This window comes from Caloenas nicobarica, chromosome 6 (assembly GCF_036013445.1).
Source record: "Caloenas nicobarica isolate bCalNic1 chromosome 6, bCalNic1.hap1, whole genome shotgun sequence".
NCBI lineage: Eukaryota > Metazoa > Chordata > Aves > Columbiformes > Columbidae > Caloenas > Caloenas nicobarica.
In genome coordinates this window covers 40,811,726-40,838,599 of record NC_088250.1, presented here as the reverse complement: position 1 = coordinate 40,838,599, position 26,874 = coordinate 40,811,726, and the positions used below count along the sequence as shown (strand labels likewise).

General features: G+C 41.8%; 1 protein-coding gene across 2 annotated transcripts; it reads left to right on the top strand.

Annotated features, from left to right (window-relative positions):
* On the top strand, positions 1 to 24,009 carry STAM2 (signal transducing adaptor molecule 2). Of its 2 annotated transcripts, none has more exons than XM_065637922.1 (14): positions 1 to 125; positions 7,741 to 7,825; positions 10,222 to 10,297; positions 10,514 to 10,609; positions 13,360 to 13,506; positions 14,780 to 14,849; positions 15,662 to 15,779; positions 16,465 to 16,559; positions 17,265 to 17,347; positions 17,526 to 17,613; positions 18,153 to 18,207; positions 18,807 to 18,960; positions 20,438 to 20,607; positions 20,825 to 24,009. In XM_065637922.1, exons 1-14 carry the CDS (start codon positions 86 to 88, stop codon positions 21,039 to 21,041), a joined length of 1,494 nt encoding a protein of 497 aa, XP_065493994.1. In that variant the 5' UTR covers positions 1 to 85; the 3' UTR covers positions 21,042 to 24,009. The 2 variants fall into 2 exon arrangements, with proteins under 2 accessions (XP_065493994.1, XP_065493993.1); XM_065637921.1 differs by having other exon boundaries at positions 15,593 to 15,779.
* The last annotated feature ends 2,865 nt before the right edge of the window (positions 24,010 to 26,874 follow it).

Genomic DNA, 26,874 nt, shown 5'->3' with positions numbered 1-26,874 from the left:
GCGGCGGTGAGGCGGCGGCCGGTCGGGCGGCCGCTGGCCGGGGAGTCCGGGCCCAGGGGCGGGGGACCGGCCGGGCGCTGCCGAGATGCCGCTCTTCGCCCCCAACCCCTTCGAGCAGGACGTGGGTGAGTGAGCGGGACGGCGGGGAGGCCTCCACCTCCCCGCGGCGGGCCCCGGGCTCCTGAGGGAGGCAGAGCGCCGGCGGCCGAGGGGGGAGGCCGCGGTGCCGGGCCTGCTGGGTCAGCACACCAGGGTTTGTGACAGGAGCTCGGGTTGGGGGACACCCGGTGTTTGTTTGTCCGTGACAGACCCGGTGTTTGTCCGTGACAGGATTTCGGGCCCGTGCCCGGGTTTCTGGCGGTGCTGCTCCGCAGTTTGAAGAAGTGTTTTGTGGCCTGTCGTGCTGTAACTTGTAGAGTTTTCCAGCTGTGACACGTCTTTGGGGTGTCTGTCACCTCCCGCCTGTCACGCTGGGCTTCCCTGGAGTGAGGTGTTCTGTAAAGCTTTTCATTTTGGTGTGGAAGAGTGAAAGCCAACACTATCTATGTCCACAGGAACCCAATTTTATGCCTCTTTCAGCACCTGACACTGATTTGGGGGTGCGAAGTGAAACCTGAGCTGACGTTTCTCCCCATTAAAAAAACCATGAGGCAACTTTGGCCGGAGTTGTGCCATTGGCAGGATGACGATGACTCAGTTGTTTTGTGCTTCTGCTCAGTCTTGTGCTTTCTTGAGCATTAAACTTGTTCTGCATGTTGCTTTATTAGTTTTTTTTTATTATTGCTTATTCTGAATCAAAGCACTGGAAAAAACAAATTACGCTGGATGCCAGAGTCAGATTTCCATTTCTTGTTACACTGGAATTTTAGGTCAGAGAAGAATTCAACATTCTTGGGATTTTTGTCAGGGCCAGGATTTAATGCAGATGGAAGAGGTCCTTGTGAGCGCTCATATTACCACGCCATCTCTTTTTTTGTTAAGTTGCAGCGTTTTCTTCATGTGTCTGCAAAGTTTGTGTGACAAAATCATTCTCTTTCTTCTTTATCTTCTCACAAACCATCATGAGATTTTTAACATTGACCTATGATTGAAATGAAAGTAGAAACTTGCCAGACCAGCTACGCGTAGTCCAGTTATTTCAAATACCTTGTGAAGTTTTATGTGTGTTTTGCCAGACTTATCTTTCACAGGGCTCTAATTAATGTATTTGCCCAAGTGGAGACACTGTGAACTGGGGACTTACAGCTGTGCAGAATTCTTTGGCAAGTCTAAATGCTTCAAGACTATAGTATTTTGAAAGCAGCAGTCTGTTGACTTGCAATTTCTTAAATTTTGCCTTGCATATACGGAGTGGTAACTGGCTGTACTTATTACAATTAAGCAAGTGCAAGAGAATAGTAACTTCATAATTACTGAGGCTCAATCTTATAGTCCCTTGCCAGGGAAAATCTGTTGCATTAAGAGGTTGTGGGTTTTTTAATTATTATTCCATGGTAAATTAGACTATCCAGAGCATCAAATTATCAAATACGGTTGACCCATACTTTAACTTGCAGTATTTACCTGAGTGATTTTCTTGTGCTTTTCATATGCACCTGTCAGAATTTAATGTTTTTACATTTTGTTGTATCTTTCATTTAAAAAAAAAAAGGTACATACCAAGAAAATAGTTGAGCCCAGCTGCTGGTCTGACACTACTGGAGAGATCCTTTTCCATCCCATCCACCCAGGTTTATTTTTTTGATTCATCGTTAAGCTAATTCAGCTCTTTTTAGCAGAAAACTCATTTGACAGGAGAAAGTATTTGGTTGGTGAACTGGATTATCTATGCAGGTGATGAGTTTTGAAGTTGGGTGACTTGAATCAGCTCAGCAAAGGCTGGGAAGTGGTAGTGAAGAAGAGGAGCAGGAGAACCCTGCAAAGGGTAACGGGAAGAACAAGATCTGCTTTTGTCAGCAGCCAGCAGTGAGGTCGATCCGGCTCCCTTCAGACCACACATCTAGTGCTGCCCTTTTCTTGGGACACCTTTAGAAAATGTAGATAAACACACTTTGGCTTTGCCACAGCTGGTTTTGCTTTCTTGGTTCTAAACCCATGTGTTTGCTTTTCAGCAGAGCTGCGCAGAGTCTTAATTCCTCGGCATCTGCTTCAGTTGCTTTGTATATAGTTGCAGTGTTGCACGAGTAACCTATGAAACAGTGTTTTAGAGGAGCGTGGTTTCTTTCATCTGTTCTTCTTACTGAGAGAACACCCCAAAACTTCACTTCTTCGGAGTCTGAGAAGCTTTTTAATTTCCTGTCTAAATCTATTCCTAGTTAGTTCACATGCACTTGCTGTTTTCCCAGCGTTGTCCTTCCTCTTAAATAACCTTCATCTCTTCAGTAGTTGCTCCTTCAATAGAGAGCAAGCCTATTCCCTTTCATCTTTTGTTTAGTTAGCCTTCTTTCAGGAGATTGTTGACATGATCAAGGGAGTAGGAGTTTGACTGGCATCCAGAATTGTACACCATATCATGGATTGCTGATAGCTCGTTTGATAGCCTTTCAAGTTTCTTTGTGCTTTGCTGAAATGTTTATCTGGCATTTTTCATTCTAGGACTGTATTTGCCTTTTTGGGGCTGCTTTACCTTGGTGGCCTGTGTCCCCTTGTGCTAGAACTTAGCGTACTCATCGTTCTCGTTTCCAGCTGCTGAGCATTTAGTTTCTAGGAGAATCTTTTATTGACTCTGTGTGAATTTGCACTTCTTCCTACTAACTGTTACCTATTTCTACCTAATCAAGTCCTCAAGGGTTTACGTTTCCCCTTACATTATGTTTTAGCCTTTCCTTTTATTGATGATACCTTCCAACTCTCCGCTAGCTTTCCTCTGAGACCCTTACCTTTGCTCTCAGTGTCAGCCGGGATATATTAACACTGATTTCAAGAGTGTTTTTTTGAGGCATTTGGGGAGTAAACCCTCCTCACCCTCATTAGATCAGCCTTTGAAAATATGTCCTTGCCTAAAAGAGCAGCTGCTTTCTGTTACAATTCACCATATTTCCCCTTTGTTTCTCAGTCTGTAATAATTCTTGTCTTCAATGGTTGGTCTAAAGTCTTGCAAATATTTGAGGACAAGCTAAGTGGGGTTTATTTTGGGTGTTGCTTGGATTTTTTTTTTTTTAATGTCGGGACAATATTTTCCAGTCTTGAGTCCATGGCTTTACCTTGATTTGACTGATTAAAATTCCTAAATTCTGTGCCTGCAATTTTATGGCATTTCTTTCTCATATTTGAGATTATTACTGGTCCGCTCCCCCAGCCCTGCCTTGATTATTTTTTAGCATATCATAGCCTCACTTTTCTTGTTTTAATTATATTATGAGAGAAGTTGTTTGTTTTTTTTTTTTTTACCAACGTGACTGTTGGTAAAATTGGTTTCCGTGCTTTCCAGGCTCTAGAGTACAAGTCTCTGTTAATCCCTCCCTGCTCTTTTTGATGTTTTTCTTGTAGTCCACAGGTTATCTGACAAATGAAATTGGTTACTTTTCAGGTTATTGGCCAATTGACTCAATGAAACAAAATGTGTCTCATTTTTTAAGCAAAAATTGTGTCTTAAAAAGCCTTCTCAGTGAACGGGATTTACATTATGAAAATTTACTTTACTATTCCATTTCGATCCAATCTTTTTTGTATGTAATATTCAGAGCGACGTGAGTAGGGTACCTGAGATGGTTACAAGTAGCGTTGCCTTTTCAGCAAGGACCAAGTGGACCACGCAGTGTTACTGGAAATGCAAGTCATATGACTGCAATGTCATCGTGTCTATAATCACTAATTAAATCAAAGCTAGAATTTTCTAATTTGGCTATACAAAGGCAAAGTAAGCAAATGAAGATGTGTGGGATTAAATTTCTGGTTTTCATCCATGTGGTTCTACTTTATCTTCTGAAAAACAGCGATCTGGAGTAGTCCTCAATTTTTTTTTTTTCCATTCATTTTTCATATATGAACTCTGTTTTTACATACTCAGAATGGCTCAGGGTAAAAATTGAAATATTTATGTGCAGACAAGATTTGAGGGGCAAAACAGTGTCTAGAAACTTTTTATTTTAGTGATCAGTCTTTAGCAAGTGCCATATCAAATTGAGAAGTTCTCTGTGCCAAGTCAGTGCTTGAGTGCTTGTTTTCTCTCTGTTTCTAGCACAAGAATTGACACAGGTGGAAAAAAAAAAGTTATGTTTGAGTATTTTTATTTTCTTTGACATGTTATTTAGCATTGTTGGCAAGCCTGGCTCAAGGGAATTCAGGACTGAAATAACAAAATATTTTGCAAGTTTGAAGGTCATGTGTGCTAGGCAGCATGAGGTGGAGCTGTCATCAGACCAGGATCACTGCTTTCACTGGGTCAGCGTCAAATGCCAATGTTAAATGGGATATAGATTTCCAGCAGAAGCGATCCGTGAGAGATTTGTGTTGTGTAACAGGGTGAAATACTTTTCATAGTAATCAAAGCATCACATTAGTTACCTTGGCAGAGATTTCCGCAGAACTTTTGGGGTGCCCATGTTGTGCCTGGGGATTTCTGGAGGTTGTGAGGTTCCTGCAGTTCCCTTTCTTTTCCTTTTAAGATTCCCCTGGTTGCTCGAGCTGTTTTCCTTGCTTCTTGCCGGGTATGGAGGCCGCGAGCTCTGCCAGGTGTCCCCAGGCCTGGGAGAGCGAACGTGCAGTCACACACTTAACGATGAAAGCAGATCTGGGACACTTTGACATCGTGCCAGGATCTTTAGAGACAGAGGACCTGATGTTTGAAAAGATGTAAACAGGGAGGCTTTTGAGGATTGCCACGTGTTGCCCGGTTGCAGTCGGCATAGTGTGGTGTTTTTTTTTTTTTTCCTGTCTTTTGGTCTTGTTTCTGTTATTACCAATCCCTTTCTTGTAAAAAAGGAGGAAAGAACTCGTGCGGTTAGGCTGGAAATGGTGACATTCAGCTCATCTTTTGGATGTTGCGTGGTAGAAGGACAGTCCTGAAAAACTTGAGCGTGCAGCGGTAAAGCGTCACTTTCTCTTCTGGAAGAGATGGTGACAGTGTTTTAAGGCAGTAGCTTGACAAGCTTTTCTTCTTTTGGCAGGAATAGCAGTAAACAGTTCCCATCCTGTTCCCAGCTGCTCGTTTTAGTGCTATCCCCTCTCGTGTGTTGGCATAGTTTTGTGTGCAGCTGCATGGCAAATCAGATCAGGGAACTGATCCAGTTAAAAATGATTAATTGTGGGTTTAATTCTTTGCGGGTTTTTAAAAATATACCAAGCAGCAATAAAAAGAAGCGTATTTTGCTTTTATTGTTATTTCTATAAAAGTAAGCTCAAGCCTAGTGTTCCTTCATTTATTGGAGGACTAGAGAGTGTAAGTCATAGCATTTTTTAATAGTTTTTATTCTCTTGGCACTGAAAACATCTCAGAAAATGCATCTTCCCACATCTGTTTCTTCTGATCAAAGTCCACATCTCAGCATCTGTGAAGTAGTTATCTTTCAAGACTATTCTTCAGCTGGAGCTCACATTAAGCAAAAAACCAGATGCTGTTAAATTCGTCATGCTGACAGGGAAGAAAACCTCAAAAGCTGTAAGAATTTGTCGTAGGACAGCCTTCATATTCACAGCAGAACTACGTCTGCTCCTAAAACAGGCCATGTAGATACAAGAGGAGAGAGTAAGTGACCAGAAAAAATTCAGTATGTACTCTGGCAAGTGCTTTTGGGTCTTTTGTAGGGGACAGAAGTGACCCCTGTGCCCATGGAACCAACACCACGAGGGGAGGAGAGCTGGAGCCCCACAGACCCACTCCCTTCCCCCCCAAGTCTGACAAGGAGGGGGTCTCTCTTTTTGGATCTGCATGACAGCGTGTACAAAATGAGGTGGAGGGATGTAGGATGAAATGAAGGGAGCGTAGGAAAAGGGAAGTTTGGAGGTCTGGATTTGGGATTTTGGAGTGTAGGAAATGAAAAACAAAGGTGATGGGTATGACAAGTCCTGTCTCGAGAATTGCTTCACCAGTTGTGCCCGCCTGTATTGGAGATGTGCAAGGCGACACTTTTGAAAAGCAGCTTTAGCTGGCAGAACTTCGTAGGAAACACGGGGCTGACGTCATCTGCACCAAACATTGCATCGTGCTGCTCTTCCGTGATTGTTCAGTACTCACGGTTCACATAGCCAGAGTGTGCGCGTATGAGGGTTGGTTTGGTTTGATTTTTTTTAAATAAATTGAATGTTGAAGTGTTTAGAATTACAGGCACTCATTTGTTTTCAAGAACAAGCAATGAATTTTGTACTAGTGTCCTAAAAATACTGATGCACTTAAAAGAAAATTTAACAATTATATCCTTTCTGTGTAAGTTTTTAAGGTTCGTGCTGTAGAAACAGGCTTTCAACTCAATATTTGCTGCTTCTGTTAGTCTAGCTCGGGAATGTAACCCATGGCCAAAATTACAAATTCCCGTTCCTCCTCCTTGGTCTGTTTTTACATCTGTAACAAGAGGGGTTTGAGGGTGCTGTGGGTGCTTCGCTGGCGTTTCCTTTGTGGAAGCTGTTCTGCTGAAACAGCACCAGCATTGTCGCGATTTCTGACTGCAAAACTAAGTAGCGAAGCTGATTATCAGAGAAGGTGCTTAATTGCACACATGAAATTGGGTTTATCCTGCAGTAGTACTACTGACAGCAAACCTCATCATTTCGGAACAGCTGCTATCACAGAACACTGTCACGTTATTAGTGAGTGACCATTGTGTTCTGCTTTAATCTACTAAATAATCTCTAAAATGCTCGGTCCTCAAGGGATTTAGTGGTTTCTCTTACAGAAATAAAATTCTATAGAACACTGATTGTGATATTGCCATGATTTTGAAGTGCCTTCCAATGGGATTAAAACATAATGTACAAATCTAAAATGACTTATCTTTGAATTTAGTTAAAATATTAAATTAGTAAGCTAGAATTAAATCCTAAGGCAGAAAATGCAATGTATAAAATATTTAATTTGCTGTTTACAAGCTATTTTAATAGAACTGCAATATTTACATTTGATTAAAATAACATGGCTCTAATATAAACTTGAAAGCACAAATAAATAACATTAAGCCTTATCAGTTAATACATAGAATGATATGCTGCAAATATTAATTAGGACTATGCTCTCTTAATAGAGCAGTCTGGTTTTTGTTGCCTGTTTCTGTGTTTTTTATTAATCCTTTCATGCCATTGATTTTTTCCCAACACTTGCTGTGGCGTTTAGATTTCCTGAAAAATCTAGTGGAAAAAAAAAATGAATAAATGTGTTGAATGAGGAGATGGCTTTTCTTCAGAGTCCTAAAGAGGGTTTTTTTTGTTTGTTTGTTAGAACATCCATGTGAAATATTTAATGGCATACAAATGTTAGAAGACCTTGAGCAAACTCTAAACTTGAGCTATGACTTAAACCTGGAGTAGCTAAACAAGCGTACAGAAGCAATTTCTTTTTCTCATTTGCATTACACTTCAAGAGTTGTTCCCGTTTCTGGAACTTTTAAATACTTCTCACATCTGCAAGTCCAGTGCTGAAAACTGCACCTAACACTTTATAAGATAGCAGGGATTAGCACTAACCTGTAGAAGACACTGCCTCTCAGTATTTTGTACGCGGAGTCTCCTTTTTAGTGTGGCTGAGACAGCATTTGTTGAGTCAGAACTTAATAGGGAATTACACTTAACCAATCTTGTTTTTCTTTACAGAAAAAGCTACAAATGAATATAACACCAGCGAGGACTGGGGTCTTATTATGGATATATGTGACAAAGTTGGAAGTACTCCTAATGGGTAAGGTGTATCTTGGCGTTACAACACGTAATTTCATGTTCGTGTGAAGAAGAATTCCGTTTCAGAGAGAACACGTCTCAATCAGCTATGCAAAAAGTGCTGCCAATCTGACGCTTCTGCAAGCTCTACAAATACATATAGTTGGCTTTAAAATTCTTTGAAAGAAGCGTTCCAGCAGGATTTCTAGTAGAGCAATTTGTATATGCTGAGTGCATTCCAATTTTTACGGAGTTTTGCACAGTAGACCAAGTTATTCATATTTAATGATCTGGCATAAATTTTGAGAAGCAACTGTGCCAGTAGGAAAAAGTGAACTCGTTTCTTTGCAGAAAATTATCTAGCTGGGACAGTTAGCTATTTACGATGAGAAATTTGTCCGTGTTTATTCATTAGGAAGAATGAGGCTGATGGAGGAGAAAAGGGAAGAAAATGGGGATCAAAACACAGATCAGTTTGAATCAGTTTAGCCTGAGCGGTAATACTGGAACGCAAGTGGTAGTTCAGTGATCCCATAATGGCCAAAAGTATTTGTTGAATTTTAAGGTCATCTTTTTAAGTGATAACATGTTTTAAATTTTGAAGTAAACCCAAATTAGTGCATAGGCTGAATTCTTAAGTGGTCTTAGAATTGTTATCAGTTATATGTGACATTTAAGATTACTACACTGAGAAAGATTTGGTTTGGGTTTTTTGTTTGGTTTGTTTTGTGTGTTGTTTGGGTTTCTTTAGTTTTTGGTTTTTTTTTTTTTTTTAATTAAGTACCTCCCCTGTCCTTTGAGTCCTTTGTGAAAAATCAATTATATTTTTAGTGCCAAAAGAATTTTATAGAGGGAGCTGTTTTAAATCTACTGGTTTTGGACGAGGGGAGATTGTTTAAAAAAAAAAAAAAAGGTTGTGGTTTTTCTAGTTACACATGCAAAATACATAACTATATATATAAAATATGTAATTAAAAGTTAATGCATTTTTTGTATATACTATGAAATCCTAAATTCTTAATTTTAAATGCCTATTTTACTTCAATTTTGTGTAGTTTGCTTCCCTTTGGCCCTTCACTAAGAGCCATCTTCTGAAAATAATAGACGTTGTCTCTTTATGTAAATATATAGCTTAACAACAAGTATGTTGACTTTGGATTGTTTGCATGTTAACTATGACCAGACATACTCAGTGTTAGGGCTAAACCCACACTTCTCTAGCTAGAAAGAACAATAGGGCTGCAGTAGTAAACCAGAGCAGTTGGTGCTGAAGCCACTGCATCCATCCAATCTGCAGCTCCTGGTGTTTAATTTTCTTTTTTCTCTCCCCTTCAGAACAGGTTTAGTCCCTTCTCCTAACCTTGATATCCACACCAGCATTGGTGAAAATTTGCAGATCCTGTCACTGGCTCTGACTCTTGTGGCTGCTTGAGAGGTTGGAGCACACGTGGTGTGTGCAGGAGCTTCTCTCTTACTTTCTTCCAAAGGGAAATAAATTTGCCTGCACAAAACTCCTCTGTGAACTTCATGTGCAACATGTGTGAATGATCAGAAAATCGATTTCCAAACCAGACTACTGCTCTAAACCAAAATGTGAATATAGATGCAGTTTGCCGTACACACAGTAGGTTGAAACACAGATCTTTGGAAACAAAACATTGAAACAAACATGGGGTTTTTAACGTGACCGGTGGAACAGTTTTGGTTTTGTTTCTGCTCGGGCTCTGCTGGGTGATGTGGAGAAATGCAGCCTCACGGAGATGTTTCTGTGCTTGATAACAGTGGCTCAAGTGTGCTGTGAGTGGTGTTAGTTGTGAAGATATGGCGTCAGTTCTCTATCCTGGAGTAACACTTGGAGCGCTGGTCATTTAGTCGTTCTTCTATGCTTATTTCAGATTTTGCTGAAACAAATTATACCATCTTTAATGTGTCCTTAGTGTCTGGAAAATGGAATCCAAGAGCTGACAACCTGTGAGCACGACTTTTAAGTTAAATCCATAGAGGCCCTTTACAGTAGCCAGTAAAACTGTAAAAAAACTACCATTTATTTAATCCTCACTGCTCCTCGGTTTTGTTTTCTTTTTTTATGTAGACGTTTCTTTCATTATCTATTTCAAATCCATATTCTGAACATAATGGCAATCGCTTCTTTTATGACCTGTCAGCAGTTTTATGGAAATTAATACAAAATGCCATTGTAAAAATGGAGTCTTCTCCAATCCAAAATACATGTAAGAACAAACAAGTTGTTAAATATTTTTTTTCCAGGCTAGCTCTGGGAAAATTTTAGGTTAGGTTACATTTTTTTTTCAATAGACCTGGCTTTGTTTGCTTACCAAGTTGAGTATCTGGTATCAATCATTCTGCAGACCCTGTCAGTCACATTTATCACTAATAGTTTCTTTATTCCCTTTTCAGAGCAAAAGATTGCCTTAAAGCCATCATGAAGAGAGTAAACCATAAAGTTCCCCACGTGGCTTTGCAAGCACTTACAGTGAGTAGACTATTGCTGTTTTCAAAAAAACTTCATATTCTTTTATGTAATGCAGCTTTTAAATGTGTACTGATAAATTAATACCTTTATATATCTTCAGTAGAAGTCAGTGAGAGTGCACATGCTGAACAGAGGATTAAATTTAAAGGTTTTTATGTGTACTTTTATTATTTTCGTTGTTGTCATACATTTCCACAATTACATTTCTGTTGTCAGCTTTTAGGAGCCTGTGTATCAAACTGTGGAAGAATATTTCACTTAGAAGTATGTTCTCGTGATTTTGCAAGTGAAGCTCGAGCTATAATAAATAAGGTAACTTTTTATAACTTTATGTACTGGGGGAGAATTATTTTGGTAATTTCTTTGCTTTGTCTCAGCGTAGCAAAGAATTGGCAAAGCTAATGTTCCAGTTACTATGTATTTTCTAGTTTTGGTGCAACTGCAGATACTGCTAGCTGTTTGTTTTATCACTGAAATAAATGTACTTTATATTTTAACAGTAAAAATTAATGTATTAAAGAAGTGACAGGCTGATAATACCTACTCCAAATTTTTACAAAATTACATGAGCAATTTTAATTAAAATTTGTGACTCTTGCTAAGCTCAATTAATTTGATAATGGTGAAGGCAGCTTTTCTTGAAGAGTTTTTATTTGACTTGAAAGAAATCCATGGGCTGAAGTGCAAAGGGAAAACTGTGAGAAAGTTAAGCTATGTTTATACAAGGAAAAGGATAAAGTCTTCAGACAACCTTATTAGTTTCCAGAGATTCTCAGATGCTGAACGAGGAGGTAACCAAGACAGGAAGACCTAAGTGGTTGGGGTCAAGCAGCCAATGGGATCTAAATCTGGATGTAATCAACCGAATAAGCAGAAACAGCTTTCCCCTAATTACTGCTCCAGCTGAAGACAAAAATGGCTAATGGGTTAAAAAGAAGATAGTCTTCAGATATATGGGAGGCCTGGAGTCATCAGAGGCGGAGCAAAGCAATTAAGGAAACTAATAAAATTGCTGGGAAGCAAAATGAGTTCACAGCTCTTCTGTTTCTCGCTTTGTATGGAAAAATAGGTCTTAAAGTCCTCCCCTTTGTTCTCATTAGCCGTGGTCCATTCTGAAATAGAACATTGACCTTCATCATCTGACAGCACTTCTGGATGTAAAAACAAACCTTTAATCCCACTGAAGAATGGTCTACTGGAGCATCATTTGTTTTGTTGTTGGGAAATACTTATGTTTTACCCCCATTCCTGGCCCACTTAGGAATAATCTTCAGAGGGCAAATAAAATTGTGCTCTCTCCCTTTTCTCCAAAAGAAAATTAGTTCAGACAAGTGTAACAAATGCATTTGTGCCCATGCTGAGCCTATCAAACTACATCTCTTCTTTCAATTAAATGCGTGCTTGAGCCCAAACTTGTCACTTCTTGTTGTTCAGCATATGTTTGCACGTGAGGCGCAGGCTCGGTGTGATCTGAATTACGCTCAAACGAGCAATCTGGGCCCTGCTCTGCATTTGTGCAGTCCCAGGCTCTTATCCTGACAAGCCAGGTGAAGCAGAGGTAGGTGAGGCCAGCAGCCCCACAACTCTTACTCACTCTTATTTGGAGGTTAGTTTGGATGCTTTGAGTTCAAACTATGCTCTTTTCGTCAACCATAAGCCAAACCAGAAAGTGTATGGAGTCTCAAGTGCTTTGCTCCACGTTTTACCTTCACAGTGTTGGCATGACCTTCACATATATTACCTGCTTTATTGAAGAGTTGCTCTTTTTGCTCCAATAAATTTTTTACGGCTGTTACATGATTACAGGATTAACAGCAGCTGATGTTGAGCATGACTGAGGTGTACTCTGCAGGGTATTCTTTAGCCATACAGCAGAGTGATACATGACTCTGACCTGCTTTTCTGAAGGTGGATTATCACTTTGGGTGAGGTTGTTAGCGCATGAAATGTGCAGTGTTAAATGAAATCAGTGGTCCTGTGGGGACTGAGAAGCCATAAATCCTGTGGGTGAGGGTGGAGGACGGGGAGCTGGAGAGGAATGTGGGAGCCAGAGGAATTGCTGCAGAGCATGAACTTGATCTCGGTTTGCCCCCACTCCAAAAAAAAAATCTTCCTTTACCAGACTGTGACCCTGCACCTCGGTTCCTAATTCAGGAGCTCATAGTATAAGCTGTCCCATGAGCTGAGTAGCACTGTATATAATATCTAGTTCCTTTTTGTGAGACAATCCAGATCAAGGAGACATACATGCATATGTATATACAGAGATGGTACAAAGATCAGGTCTTTATGAGATCCTGTCACCTGAAAAGTCAACAGGGAGAATGTTTTCTGGCATCTGAGAAGACAGCAGAGGTCATAAGAGGTAGGGAAAGACAGTATCTTGTATAAGACCAACTTCTGTGGTTGGGAGGGAAACGACAATACCACTTAGATGTAACAAAGAGAAAATTGAGGTAAAAATGGAGAGTGACTAACATAGAGATGCAGAAAAGTTTTGGGGTCAGTGTGGTAGCCTGAAGTTCTCCAAAACTATTGAGGTGGAAACATGGCTAACATTTGAAAATGCAAAAAGTTTGTCAGTCTTTTTCCTTAACCACCTAAATTGGATTCCACTAAAATACCAGCAGTACAGGTAGGTGATCTGCCTGCAAGATTTAAGCTTTGGCTATGGGACAGAATTGGCCCCAGAGGGTTGCTGTAAGGGTTGAAGGAGCCCTGATTTAAAATAACCACTTGTTTGGTAGAATCAGGGAAATCTGAACGATCTGAGGTCTGTTGCAGCTCTGGGGTAGTGGTGTTCGAAACTGCTGTGCCGGCTTTCCTGTGAAAGGATGATGCTCCAGAACCTCAGCCTGTTATCTGCAATATCAGAATCAGTGTATAAAAGACCGTATATTCTAGGCTCTGTTTTCCAAATTTCCTTAATCAAGACAATTATTAATTATTAAGGATATTTCCAGCAAAGTGGTTTTGGTCACAAAGTTTTACTGAGAGAGCACAAGTCTTTCTGTTCATTCTGAGGTTCAAGCCTCCCTTTCTATGCACTTTTTGTCTTCTAGGCTCATCCAAAAGTATCTGAAAAGCTCAAAACTCTAATGGTGGAATGGTCAGAAGAATTTCAGAAAGACCCGCAGTGTAGTTTAATATCTGCAACTATTAAGTCTTTAAAAGAAGAAGGCGTCACTTTTCCTGCAGCTGGATCGCAGGTAAAAGCTGATTTGGGATACACGGTACTGTCCAAATGAGATCTGTGCTTTCGATCAGAGAAGAGTAGGATCCTTGTTCTGGATTGGTCGCCTCCTTATGCTGAGGTTCTCTTCGTTCAGCTTTTTTATGTCCTTGCCTTCTTTAGAACAAGAAGAACAGACTAAAGGCTATTTCATGATGCCCTTATGAGTTGTTTCATTTTAGATCCTCCTTCCGATCGTTCTTAGAGTGTCATTGAGCTGTCACCACCTTAAATCGAAGCAATTCTACGCCCACACTTTGTCCTTGGCGTTTCATGGCTTTAATTGCTGACTTGGAGCACATACGTTTGTTTTTCTTCACAGAGCCTCACAAAACAAAGGGCAGTATCTGGAGCAGAGACATTTTTGCACATGACCTGTGCTGTGCTTTCCTTTTCTGAGTCCCCTGTTCATGCAGTGACCCGTCTGTGTCAGGAATTGTCCTGGCTCTGCGGGGTGGGGAGCTCCAGTCAAAAATCAAAGCTCACCCTTTGTATTTTACTTCTGGTGGCATATTATGCTTTATCTTGTAGCTGGCAAGATAGGAGGACAGGTGATTTGGGTTTTTTACTGTGCTTTATTATTGATGCTTCTAAATATTTTCATGTTAATTATGAGTCAGGTGGGGATCAGTCCTGAAAACTAGAACTGCAGCTTCTATTATGTATTCCTAACACGAAGTTTACTTTTCTCTATATTAAATACAGAGGGGATTTTTTACTTTTACAATCTTTCCTTCCTCCACAAAGATGTTTTCACTTCTAAATCTAGGATATGTGTTAAAACATATGGCAGAAACATGGAAGATCTCGAGTACTGGCAACCAGTTATGCTTCCTTTCCTACAAATACATATCAAATGACATCTTGATGTTTTTATCTTATACACTCCACTTCAAACAAGCAAAGCTGAGATTTATTAGTATCTGGTACACTCAAAGGGTGGGATGGAGGACAAAGGTGGAAAGACTAGTCTTGCTTTAATAAATGAGACAAAAATAATTATTTAAATGAAATCAGCTGTTTAAATTAGATCTGACTACTTATTTTACTTTGTTCCTTCCTGAAAACAAAATAAAACCTGGCTGAGATACCGAAAAGTGGTAATATTTTCTTCCCGAGCCTATCTTGATTCAGTAATGAAATGCTACAGTCACCAGTTAACCAGGAGCAACTTGTCACTAAGTATATAATTACAGAGCTTTCTTTTTCCTTTGTAATCAGAACTTAAGCTATTGTTAATACATTTGCAGGCTACCACAAATACTGCTAAGAATGGGTCATCATTAAATAAGAACAAAGAAGATGAGGATATAGCTAAAGGTAAATTGCTGGTCGCAGCCTTGGGTTAGACTTGTGCTCTAGAAGTGTCGTTAAAATGCACAGAAATAGGCAGTTGTGCTCTCTGCTGTTGCGTAGAGTGGAAAACAAGGGCACAGCAGGTTGGAGACTAATATGCTGCCTCATTCAAAATGAGGTGAAGGTGTTTTCCTCGTGCATAAAGATTTGGGGTGAGGTGTATTTGAGGATTTGGGGTAAAATGTGTTCTTCCCCATCATGCAGCCCTTAGCGCTGTTCCGTGACTGCTTTCTCTCCACAGAGCTCAGTCTCTTCCCTTCTGCACCCACACGTTTCATTTTAGTCTTCATCTTGATGCTTTAAAAAAATGTTTTATTCTTTCTCCTCTTTCTCAGATATAGTTACTGTTGTTCAGACGTCATAGTGAAGCATTTAACAGTATTTCTGATCATGCTAAGATGCTGCCGCCATTAGCAGTGTGTGCACGGCTTCAGTAGTGGGCTGTACCATGAAAAGCAGAGGGCTTTTTAAATGTTTTGTAACTTGTGCATGATTACATCCTGTCTTTCAATTCTATTGCAAAGCTGTTGAAATGCGAAATATGGCTTGTAGTTTGGAGCAAAGATTTTAAATTTAAAATACTAGAGGAGCAGATAGAGATCAAGTTTATAATGTAACAATAAACAATTTTCCATTTATTTTTACTAGGAAAGCAAACTGCATTTGTATACAGGGATAAAATATACTATTTTCCCCCCTTATTGTAGCTATCGAATTATCTTTGCAAGAGCAGAAACAGCAACAAATGGAAACTAAATCCTTGTACCCATCTGCAGAAATTCAGCAAAACAATCAGAACTCGAGGAAGGTGCGAGCTCTGTATGACTTTGAAGCCGTCGAGGACAATGAGCTCACCTTTAAAAGTGGAGAAATTATTTTTGTTTTGGATGACAGGTATAATGTACTCCAGTGAAGGTGTCTTTATTCCAGAACTGTTATTATCTTAGGATAGCAAATTCTTTCTCTGCTGCTGTTTTCCCCACAGAAATGTATATTGTCAGTCTGGCCTTCCTCAAATAGCTTTTTCTTCCACTGTTCTTTCCATACCCCAAGTTTTTGACCTCAAGTCATTTTTGGTGCAGGACCAACCTCACCGTGTTATGTTGGGTATTTCATTCTGTGGTGTGGGTCCAATTTGTTTTGTGGTTTTTAAGATAAATGTTGGTTGTAACATATGTCATAAGAATATATGTACTCATTACAGTGCTAAATTCCAACTGCTTACAGAAGTCATTAAATCTCTGGCTATCAGGCATCACATTTACTAAGAATAAAACTGAAGAAAAAATACTTAATTATTGTTGTTGCCCCAATGACAGCTAAGAAGCAGAACTTCTTCCCTGCTAATGCTGTTCTAATTTAATAGACTGTGACAGATCAATTATATTTCTAATGTTAGTCCCCACTTGTATACTTCTTGTAAACCTAGTCTCTATAAATGTCCTTCTTTGCCTTTGTTAGTGGATACACAGGGAAACAGCGTATTAGATATCACAGGTTTTCTGTCAAAAATGCAAAAGATGTTGCTGACACTAAGCATTAATGTTCTGAGCTTTGTAACACAACTTTATTTCCCCAGTGATGCCAATTGGTGGAAAGGTGAAAATCATAGAGGAGTAGGGCTGTTTCCATCGAATTTTGTGACTTCTGACTTAACTGTGGAACCTGAGGCAGGTAAGTTAGCCACTAAAAGCTGACAGATTACTTTAGAATGATAATCTTATTGTGGAACTACTAATTAGCCCATCAGCAATATAATTTCCTGAAATCAGCCCAAGGAAAGAATTGAGAGAGAAGTCCCACCCTTGTTTCAAACAAGCAAGCATGTACCCACTGCTGTAGCTCACTTCACCAATTTCTATCTTCTAAGTTGTTTGCCTGTTAGAAAAAATCAATTTGCCATAATTCTTTGTCAGTAACATGTAACAGATGAATCCAGTAACTCAACATTTAAAATGTCCAAGTCTCTTTTCAGACCTAGTGTAGAATAACGTTCATACCTGTGTCAGTGGTTTGTAAGAATCACATTGTTGGCTTTATTCATGCTCATGATACCAAAATAAATCTTAATGCTTCCAACTTGGCTGAAAGTCACTGTACCTGTGTCGGAGGTGGTTTTAGATGCTGATATGACTCGAGGCTTTCCCTTGCTGTGCCTGGGTTCACGATCAGGCAAACAGCCCAAAGGCAGCGGCTCCTCAGAACATTTTCTAGGCAAACCCATTTTCCCTTCCCAGCAGCTAGGTGCATCGCTGCAGAAAGTACTTATTCCACTTTCTCCTCGATTTAAAGAACTGATGGCAGGCAAGGAGAAAATGTCTGGTTTAAGTTAACACAGTAACACAGCTGCAGAAAATAAACTTATGTTTGTTCTTTCAGCAACTGTGGATAAAAATTCTGTTCCTGAGGATGCTACAGAAGAAATCAAGAAAGCGGAACCCGAGCCAGTTTATATAGATGAGGTATGCAGGCCCTTTCAATACAAAAAACTGCTGAGATTTTATGTTGGTTGAAACGTTTTTGTTACTGAATGTTAGCAGATAACTCTTAAAAAAAGAACTTTTTTTTAAATTTGATAATTAAAGCAGTCTCTGCCATGCCTCAGAAATAACTGTTCTTAATCTTCTCTTCATCTTTCAGGATAAGATGGATAAAACACTGCAGGTACTTCAGAGTATAGATCCTACAGATTTAAAGCTTGATTCTCCAGATCTTCTAGATTCAGAAGGTACTTTGAGCACTAAGTTAGCTAGTTTTTGTATTTCTTCTCACAATTACCCTTTGTGGATTGAGCTGGTAATTCTTTTGCATGTATTTTAAGCTTAGAGAAACTGTGGTCTGTACTAATAGCGTGCTGTAGAACAGCTTATTTCACAGTGGGAGCATGAGGCTATATGTGTAACTCTGCATTTTCTAATAGTTGCCAAGCCAACTCCATGTTTAGCAGAGTAATTTGCATTTCTGAATATGCCAGTAGGAGATGAAAGTCATAGATCTTGCACAGTGCAAGCAGAACTGCAACATTTTCTGTGTGTTTCATCAGTGGTCTTTTGTTTGAGAGGGCAGAGGGAAAGAGGATGACAAAGCAGAATATCCACAGTATTTTTCCTGCCTGTTTGGGCCAGAGGAATGGGGCACACAAGATAACGAGGTGCACTCTCCAATTCCGTACACTGTTTTAGGGTACTTGCATAAAGTATTTTTTGGCAGCGTTTAAGCTTTTAATTGTGCAAGACACTGACTACCTTAACATTTTTGTCTTCACAGATATTTGTCAACAGATGGGTCCAATGATAGATGAAAAACTAGAAGAGATAGATAGGTGAGCCATAACATCGCTTCTGCCTTATTTACTATGATTTACTTTAAATTGTGCAGTTGTATTATTTTGGTTTTGGTACTTTGCTCTCCCAAGCTGGAAGATCTTGCAAGAAAGAAATTTTGGCAATTCTACCTTGATTTTTTTTTAACACTTCGTACCCAGGTCCCAGTGTGTGTACTAAGATTTGATTGCTGCTCTCCAGAATTCCCTGCACGAGTTACTGGGTGCGTTTTATATTCACACTTTCTGGTTGTAGCCTTGGCAATCTGTCTAGAGCTCGATATGGTCAGTCTGCTGCTGTTCTCCGTGGCAGGAAAATCTATTGAACGCTCTCCTCTTCCCCTCAGCCTCTGGGGGATGTTTGAGGGTGAAAAGGGAATTAACACCTGTGGAATTGCTCGTCTTGTTGCAGCTCGGGAAGAATAGTTGTTTGCCACTTGGACTCTCCTTCCAGACGTGTGAAAATTGACCATCTACCTTAGAAGAGTTTGGTGGTTTTTTTTCTTGCGTATTCAGAACTGTTCAATGAACCACACTTGTTTTTCTACCATCTAGATGTTAGAGAAACTTAGTGTTTGCAAATATTTGTTTTGAAACAGAAAACATTCAGAATTATCTGAATTGAATGTGAAAGTTCTAGAAGCTCTGGAGCTCTATAACAAACTGATGAATGAGACACCGATGTATTCAGCCTACTCCAAACTCCACCACCCTGCGCAATACCCACCTACATCTTCTGGTGTTTCGGTGCAGGTCAGTGGCCCTTTCTGGAAATAGCGCCTTTCCTAATATAGATTTCTATTTAAAAAGATGACAGCAAAAATGAAGTGTACGCTTTCTTGCTAGCCTATGAACAATCTGACATTGCCTGGTGACTTTTTATGGCCTTTAGAATAAAATAGCATTTATGCACTAGAGCAGAGTGCTTCTCTTTGCAGTTACCTGCTTGTACAGTAAGGTCTAGTTGTTAATTTTGCTCTACTTAACAGAAAGATACTGGATTGAAAATGCTAAAAGATTCCTTCCATGATTAATTTTTTACAGTTAGAATTGTGTGTTTCAGCAGCTTGCTGGATATTCTTGCTGTGAGTCATGTCCTCAGCCTTAAAGTAAAATGTTACCTTCTGATCTGATAGCGGGGATGGGAGTGAACTTGAATATTAGTGCGTTAATCATGAGTGCACTGTACCTTTCTAAATATAGAAACACGCGTCTGCTTTTAGCTCTTTTTGTTCCTTAAGAAATGAACATGTTGTATTAAGGGATGTAGTTGCTCAAAACTGTTTTACAGTATCTCTGATGTGCCATATCGATGTTTTAAGAAAACAGAAATGGAGGAGAAAAAGGGATTTTAAAGGTCCTCTGGAGAAAGCATAGAATGAGTGTTTTTACTTTAAGTGAATTCTACTTTAATGTTAATTGTTCTGTGGGAAAAGAATAGTTGCCATAGCAACTGCTAGATCTGAAAATATGTCAGTTAAAAGTAATTCAGTGTCCTTAACTCCTGGTAACGATGGAGAATTCATAATGTTTGGAGGTTTAAAAGTAATTTAAGCCAAAAGGCAACTGGAGTTTACCATTTCTTCCAAGATGCATATTTCCAGCTTCCAGTGGTGAAAAATACCAGATAACGTTAACCGTGCTGCACTGAGCGCAAAACCCGTCATCACCGCAGACTTCTGTAGACTAAGCGTGTTATACTTGTTCTGTCTGAATTTTGCATAAAGACTTCTATTATCTTAAGCCAGAAATACAGGAAAGTAAAGTTTTTGCTTTCCTTTTGTGTTATAGTCTTGGAAATTAAAACGTAAGAATATTCTAAAATGTGTTAAATCTCGTATGGTGCCCATCTTCCTACTCAACTCTGTGCATCAAAATATGTAAGGATTGAACTTTTTAAAGACAAGGCAAGTTAGAGAGAAAGAAATAAAGTTTCTGGGCAGAGGTCTTGCCTGTGATATGAAAGGTTGTTCTTTCAGATGTTAAGCATTGACCTTGTTCGCAGTGCACTTCCAAAGCAGGTACTTTCTGCTGAAATAAGGGGTGTCTATTTCAAACATGTTGCAAAGAGTTGCATGGTTTGGTTTTAGAACCTTGTTGGAAAAATCGATGTTCATTCAGCCTTTAAACCCTGACACATTTGTTCATTGTAGTGGTATTCTGTGCCACATTTGCTGCTTCTTTAATGAAATTAAGAGATATACAAAGTGTTTTGGGTTTTTATTTACAGTCATACCCTGTACAGCCACCTAGTGGGAACTACCTGATGCAGGGAGTTCAGCAGGTCACCATTTCCCCTGGTTACGGCCTCGCACCGGAGCAGATGGGGCAGCTTAGGCCTCTGCCGCAGACTCTCAGTTCTTCTGCAGCAGCTCAGCCGGCTCAAGCTGCCTATTTAAGGTAACGCTTCAGCAAACTGGTTAAATCACCTTCCTGGTGGTAATTTTGCTACTTTGCCTAGAGGTTGCGTTCTCTTGGGATATTTACAACGACACGTCATACTGTTTTGAAAATACACAGGTCGCTTTTGGTCGCTTCTTAGTCTTCGTTTGCAAATCTGCTTATCAGATGAGTAGCCATGAACTTGTCAGGGTTAATGTGTTTTGGTTTGTTGCAGCCCAGGCCCAGATTCAGTGTTAAACCAGCCCTACGTGAACCAGAGCCCTGCCCTCCCGTCGGCCTACGGCCAGCAGCACGTGGGGGTGTCGCTGGATGCGGCGGCTTTCCAGAATAACACGGCGAGTTTGCCTCAAGGACCAGGTTATCCCGTGGCAGTTCCTGCTCATTCCGTTCTACAGCAGCAAACAAATTACCATCAACAGCCTCTCCTCTAAAAACAAACCAGCTCGTCGTTTGGAATTAATGAATAAAGGTTGCCTGACCCAATGATTTTTGTGAATACCTGTCGCAGATATCGCGGCATTAGGGTGATGCAGAGTAAGAATGTGCGTCTGATCTGATTGTTAAGCATTTGCATAAAGATAGCTTGAACTAGATTAGCTGGGGGTTTAAAATAATTTTGGATTACTTTGAGCCCTGATTTCAGTGCTTTCAAGAAACGCCACTTGTGAATCTTAAGTTAAAAGATTGTCCAAAAATCATTTTCAATGTGTTGCTGAAAATTGAGGATGCTTAATTGCTGTTGTGTGTTGCTCTCGTTATGCGTTGCCTCCTCCGGTGTCGTGCCAGAACCCTTCTGTCCAGGTGGCTTTGGAGAACCCCGCTGCTGCAGACACCTCCGGCTCTGCAAAACCGCACGAGCTCCGCGCGGGACAGCGGGAAGAGAAAATCATCTGATACTGTGACAGCGAGGACCACGTACCTGCACAAATAGGAGAAACGAGATCTTTACAGTGCTGCCTACTATTTTTTTTTTTGGAAACTCTGGAGACCTCCTGATGTTTCTCTGGAAGAAAAGAGGTGGGGTTGTGCTGGAACTCGCCTGCGTCTTTGGGCAGAGCTGGAGCTGCCAGGATGAGCAGGCAGGGGATGTGCCTGCTGACTCCAGAAGCCTCCACAGAATCTCTTTTCTTTCCCTTTTTGGCTGGATTTAGAAGTGAAGGAGTAAATGGTAATTCCTTCTGGGAAAGGCGAGGGGATCAGGAATGTTTGGAGCTTCTTAAGACTGAGAATCTTCCTCGTTCGCCCTCCAGCGGGAACCGAGCGGAACAGGAATCCTCTTTGTGGGACCAGGGGCCTCTTGCCTCTCTTGGATTTCCTTTCGCTGCCACCACTTCCATGTGTAAATAAACGCTGATTACAGTCAGAGAAACTCATAAGCCATTTGGAAAATAAATATTTAAGGCGCTGCCTGTACAGGCAGAGCTCATGGGCTCTGAGGGGGATTGTGCTCCTCAGTTAAGACCTGGAGTGGTTGCACATTGAAAATGCCAGATGTGTCCGTAGAGAAGGAATTGCCTTGGAACTGTGGAAACGCAGCGTTTGGTGGCTGAGAAAAGAAATCTAAGAATTTCTTCCCTGAAATTCCCTGAATTTTCTTCCCTGATGCACTTTTTGTAATGGCTGGGGTTTGTAAAGAGGAGCAGATGAGCTGAATTATCTTCCAGGAATGTGCGTTTTCTTTCTTTTTGTTGTTTCAACCTCTGGAAAAAAAAAATCACTATTTACCTACTCACTTTAGTATAGTCATATTTATACCTAATTTAACAATTTTATGATGAGTGATCATCTTCAAATTGGGAAAATAATGGAAGCAAATCACTGGAAAAAAAAAAAAATTAAATGCATGAAACTGCCAAATGTCTAAATAAGTATGTTTGGTGTATAAATTTCCTGCCAAATAAGACCTATCAGATTATAGACTGTTGAGTAATCAAACCACCCTTCACTCAGCACCACCTCCATTCAATGATTGAATATCATGACCTTATTCATTTGCAGCCTCATGCTCATGCAATAAGGTTTTCAGTACCTGCTCTTTAAATCCATTTTTAAATTTGAATTTGTGCAATTGGAAGGAAGCTTCTGTTTTTCCTTTTGACATGACTTTAATTTCTCTTCATCCTTCCCCCTGAAGTAGTTTAGTATAAAGAGCACATGTTGCAATACTGAAGTATTTTGATAACTTGTTCCTTGTGTTCTTTAAGGAGAAGAATTAATTTCAGTGCTGCTGTTCAAAATTCTTATTGTTTGGAGATGTTTTGGGGAAGAGTTTCCTTTGTTCCAGGTGGTGTGTAGTCAAACCAAGCCTTGCTGTCATTTATCTACATTCTTCCTGTCCCTTAGTAAATGGAGATGCCATTTACTTTAATGTAGGCATTTTAATTGGATGCGAAACTTGGGTCCAGCGGAAATATTGAGTATCTTAAACTGAGATGGCTAGACAGATGTGATTTGATTATGTTCAGTTCATTATTAAATATAAATAATGTATATACTCCTGCATCTGAGATTTTCTACACAGCTACATATATGCCTACTGTTAACGCCTGAAATTTTATAAAAGCAGGATTTGTCCTTCTCTCATCTCTTGTGTTCCTAATTCTGTGATATGCAAGTTGTAGATAGTGTAAAATAATTTAATTATTATTAAAATAGTGTATTTAGAGGGTTTTGGTGTTAATAGGATCTTGTTTTTTCTCTTCATACTTCTATACATGATCATATTTATTTTTAAAGCCTGATTGTAACTGAACATGCTGCCAAAGGATTTCTCTAACTCCAGATTTCTACTTTAGGTTTCTACCCGCTATTTTGTATCAGGAATCGCCGGTAGATAACTTCTGCTTTTTCATAAAACTCCTAAGGGTTAACATAGAGATTTGTGCAACTTTATAACGAGAATTTTATTGTAATATATTTGTTCCATGGGTGTTGGAAAATATCAATACTAGATACATTTTCTTCTAGTATGAGGTGGCAACCGATGACATCCAGGTTCTGATCAGCTGGAAGCACCAATTGTCTGGAAATCCCCGCGCAGCCCCGTTCTGAGGACTTGTCTGTCCTGCAGCCTCTGTGACAAACACATCGTCTCTTTCATTTGGGACAGAAATTACCATGTTAAAAAAAATCAGATTGTTTCTGTAACAATTAAACCTTCAGTGTTCTGCGTTTGTTCGGCGTTGGGTTTTGTCCACGGGTGTTGGTGTGTGACGGTGATCCCGAGGCCGCCCCTTGGAGAGGGGCTGAGCTGTAATCTCTGCCAGGAATTATTTTTCAATAGGAATTTTTTTTTTCTTATTTTTATCTATGCATCTTTTCTAAGAAATAATAGGCACTACTCTTGCTTACATCAAACACTGTGATGTATCTGTCGAATGAATAAACAACATTTTAGAATTTATGGCTCTTACCCGTGAAGTTTTACACGAAGCTGACTCAAGCGGTGGGGAATGGGTGAAAATGGCAAAGGCAGGAAAGGGAATGGAGCCGGGTCCGAGCTCCCACACGGCTTTGCTCCACCTCGACTTGGAATGCAGACCAGGGTTACGATGAATTTGTCTCTCTTAGTGGGTGTATCGCAGTTCTTACAGAAAATCACCTTCTGGAGTTTGCAGTGTTAAGAAGAAGGGATGTTTTATTGGGATACCCAGTTGGCCTCCTGTCTGCAACACGTGTGCGTTGCCTTGTGTGAATAAAACAGAGTTTGTTTCACAAACACGGGTGAAGATTCTTTTGTTAAGTCCTTGCTGGAGAGATAAAGCGAAACCCACGGGAGTCGCCGTTTGCAGCGTGGGGGTCGGTGCTGACCCCCCCCGTGTCCCCCGCTGCCCGTCCTGTGTCCGCGCCCCCAGCTTTGGTCCCTCCCGCTCCCCTCGGCAGCACCAGCGCTCCGGGAAACTCATCATCACCGTGCTGCGTCTCGCCTCCTTAACGAGCTCTGCTAATTGGGGCCCAGCGCTCTGGAGCCACTTCGAAGTGCGGGTGAGCCGGGCTGGGAAGGGGAGAGAGAACGCGGCTGCGCATCGGTGTGAGTTGGGGAACAGTCATTTATGTGAAATGAAGATGTACTTCGCCACAAAGGACGAGGTGTTTATACAGAAAGCAAGCACGATGTTCCTTAAATCTGATTGTATTGCATGTCTTAAGTAACAGCAGTGATTCTTATGGCTTATTATCGGTTCTCACGGAGACTCTTAAACAAATGATCCTGGAGAACAGGAGCTGAGGGGAGACCTTCTGATCTCTGAGCTGCCTGAAAGGAGCTTGGAGCCAGGGGGGGTCGGGCTCTGCTCCCCAGGAACAAGCGCCGGGACCAGAGGAAACGGCCTCAAGTTGCGCCAGGGGAGGTTGAGGTTGGATCTGGGGAACAATTTCTTCCCCAAAGGGCTGTGGGGCATTGGAACAGGCTGCCCAGGGCAGTGCTGGAGTCACCATCCCTGGAGGGGTTGGACAGACGGACATGAGGTTCTCAGGGACACGGGGCAGTGCCAGGGCTGGGTTATGGTTGGAATCGATGACCTTGAGGGTCTTTTCCAACCAAAATGTTTCTGTGATCCAGGATGATTTCCAGCTCATCCAAAGAAACAATAAATCCTTGTGCTCCGAAGGTGCTTCTGCTAATGCTGTGAGCGGACAGCAAAAACGTGTGCAAGCAGCCTCAAGTACTGGTGAACACCTCTGTTAGTTGTTATTTTGACATAAATTGCTGCATTTCATCATTTCTTTACAGCCCTTTTGAGTTACTGACCCAGCGGGTTGATTTCAGGTCACTTCGGGCTGCAAACCTAAATCTTGCAAAGCCAAAGCATCTACGGAATTACTGGCAAATGCGTGTTTGTTTTCCATTTCAAATCTCAACCTAAACATGACTGTGTCTGGCTAAAGCGGGACCATGATGCGTTCGTTTTCTGGAGAGTATTTTAACATGAGATGGCAGCCCCATACTCGGTCACACTACAATTAATATTTAAAGAAAAGTAACCTTCCCAGTACCACTTTAATGATTAAACTGAATTTAAAAATAATCTAATTTAGACTACAGCATCCATGACCCACATTCATCTTTGACAAAGAAACCAGGCTGCCTAATTTCATCCCCGGAATTTAAAAAAATCGGGTTTGTGTCTGTGATGAGAAAGAAACATTGGCACTGGTGTGCTTGGGGTGTGTGTGTGGTCAGAGCTCTCTGGTGCAAAACATCAGTTCAAAGACACATTTCTGCTCTTTTTCATTTCAGCGGGAGGTGTAATGTGCTTGTAGTTCGAGCAGAGGAGCAGGAAATCCAGCTCCTGCTTCCACTTCTTCCCCAGCCTTCCTCTTTAACTTCAAACAAATCGCTTCCTCTCCTGATTTATCTTTTTTCTTCTCCACCATGGCGATCCCAGCGCTCTTCACAACTGGGAGCCGATGCAGATTAACGCTGATCAAGCTGCGCTGCGCGTGGCCGTGGCACTAGTGGCTCCGTTTCAGCTTGAGGAGGTTAAGCCGGGCTCAAGAGGCCGGGCCTTGCATCCGTGTCACACCTCGGGACGCGGCGAGCCGGGCGGGCGACAAGGGACACTCACATGCGGCGGCTGCGGCCCGAGGGGCGGCGGATCCCGGGACCTGGGGGCTGCTGCTGAACACCAGCCACCCGGTACCCCCCACCACGGACACCCCCCGCCCAAGTTCCTCCCGCCATGGGGAGATCGGGCTCCGGGTGTGACCCCGGGCGCATTTCGGGGCTGGCACAAACCCGACGGCTGCCCCGAATCCCGCCCCCCCGGGCGCGTTTGCAGCCGCTCCGCTCCCCGGGGCTGGGGACGGGGCGGGCACGGGCGTGTCCCCGCCCCGCCCGGGACCCCCCCGCGCCCGCCCCCCGCCCTTCCCACCGCGCTGCCGCCGCCGCCGGGAGCGGGGCCGCCGAACCGGGGGAGCCGCGGATCCGCCGCCATGGCCGCGGTGGGTGCAGCCCGGGGGGGTTCGGGTCGGGTCGGACGGGGGGGGGTTCGCGGTGGCGGCGACACGACCTTGATGTTTCTTGGCTCCCCCGGGGCAGGTGACGAGGGGGACGGCGACGCGGCGCAGCCGGCTGAAGCGCTCGGACGGCAGCACCACCTCCACCAGCTTCATCCTGCGGCAGGTGAGGGGCCGGGGGGCTGCCCGCCCCCGGGCCGCTGCTGGCGGCGGATCCGCGGGCTTCGGGAGCGGGGGTCCGCGGGCTTCGGGAACGGGGGTCCGCGGGCTTCGGGAGCGGGGGTCCGCGGGCTTCGGGAACGGGGG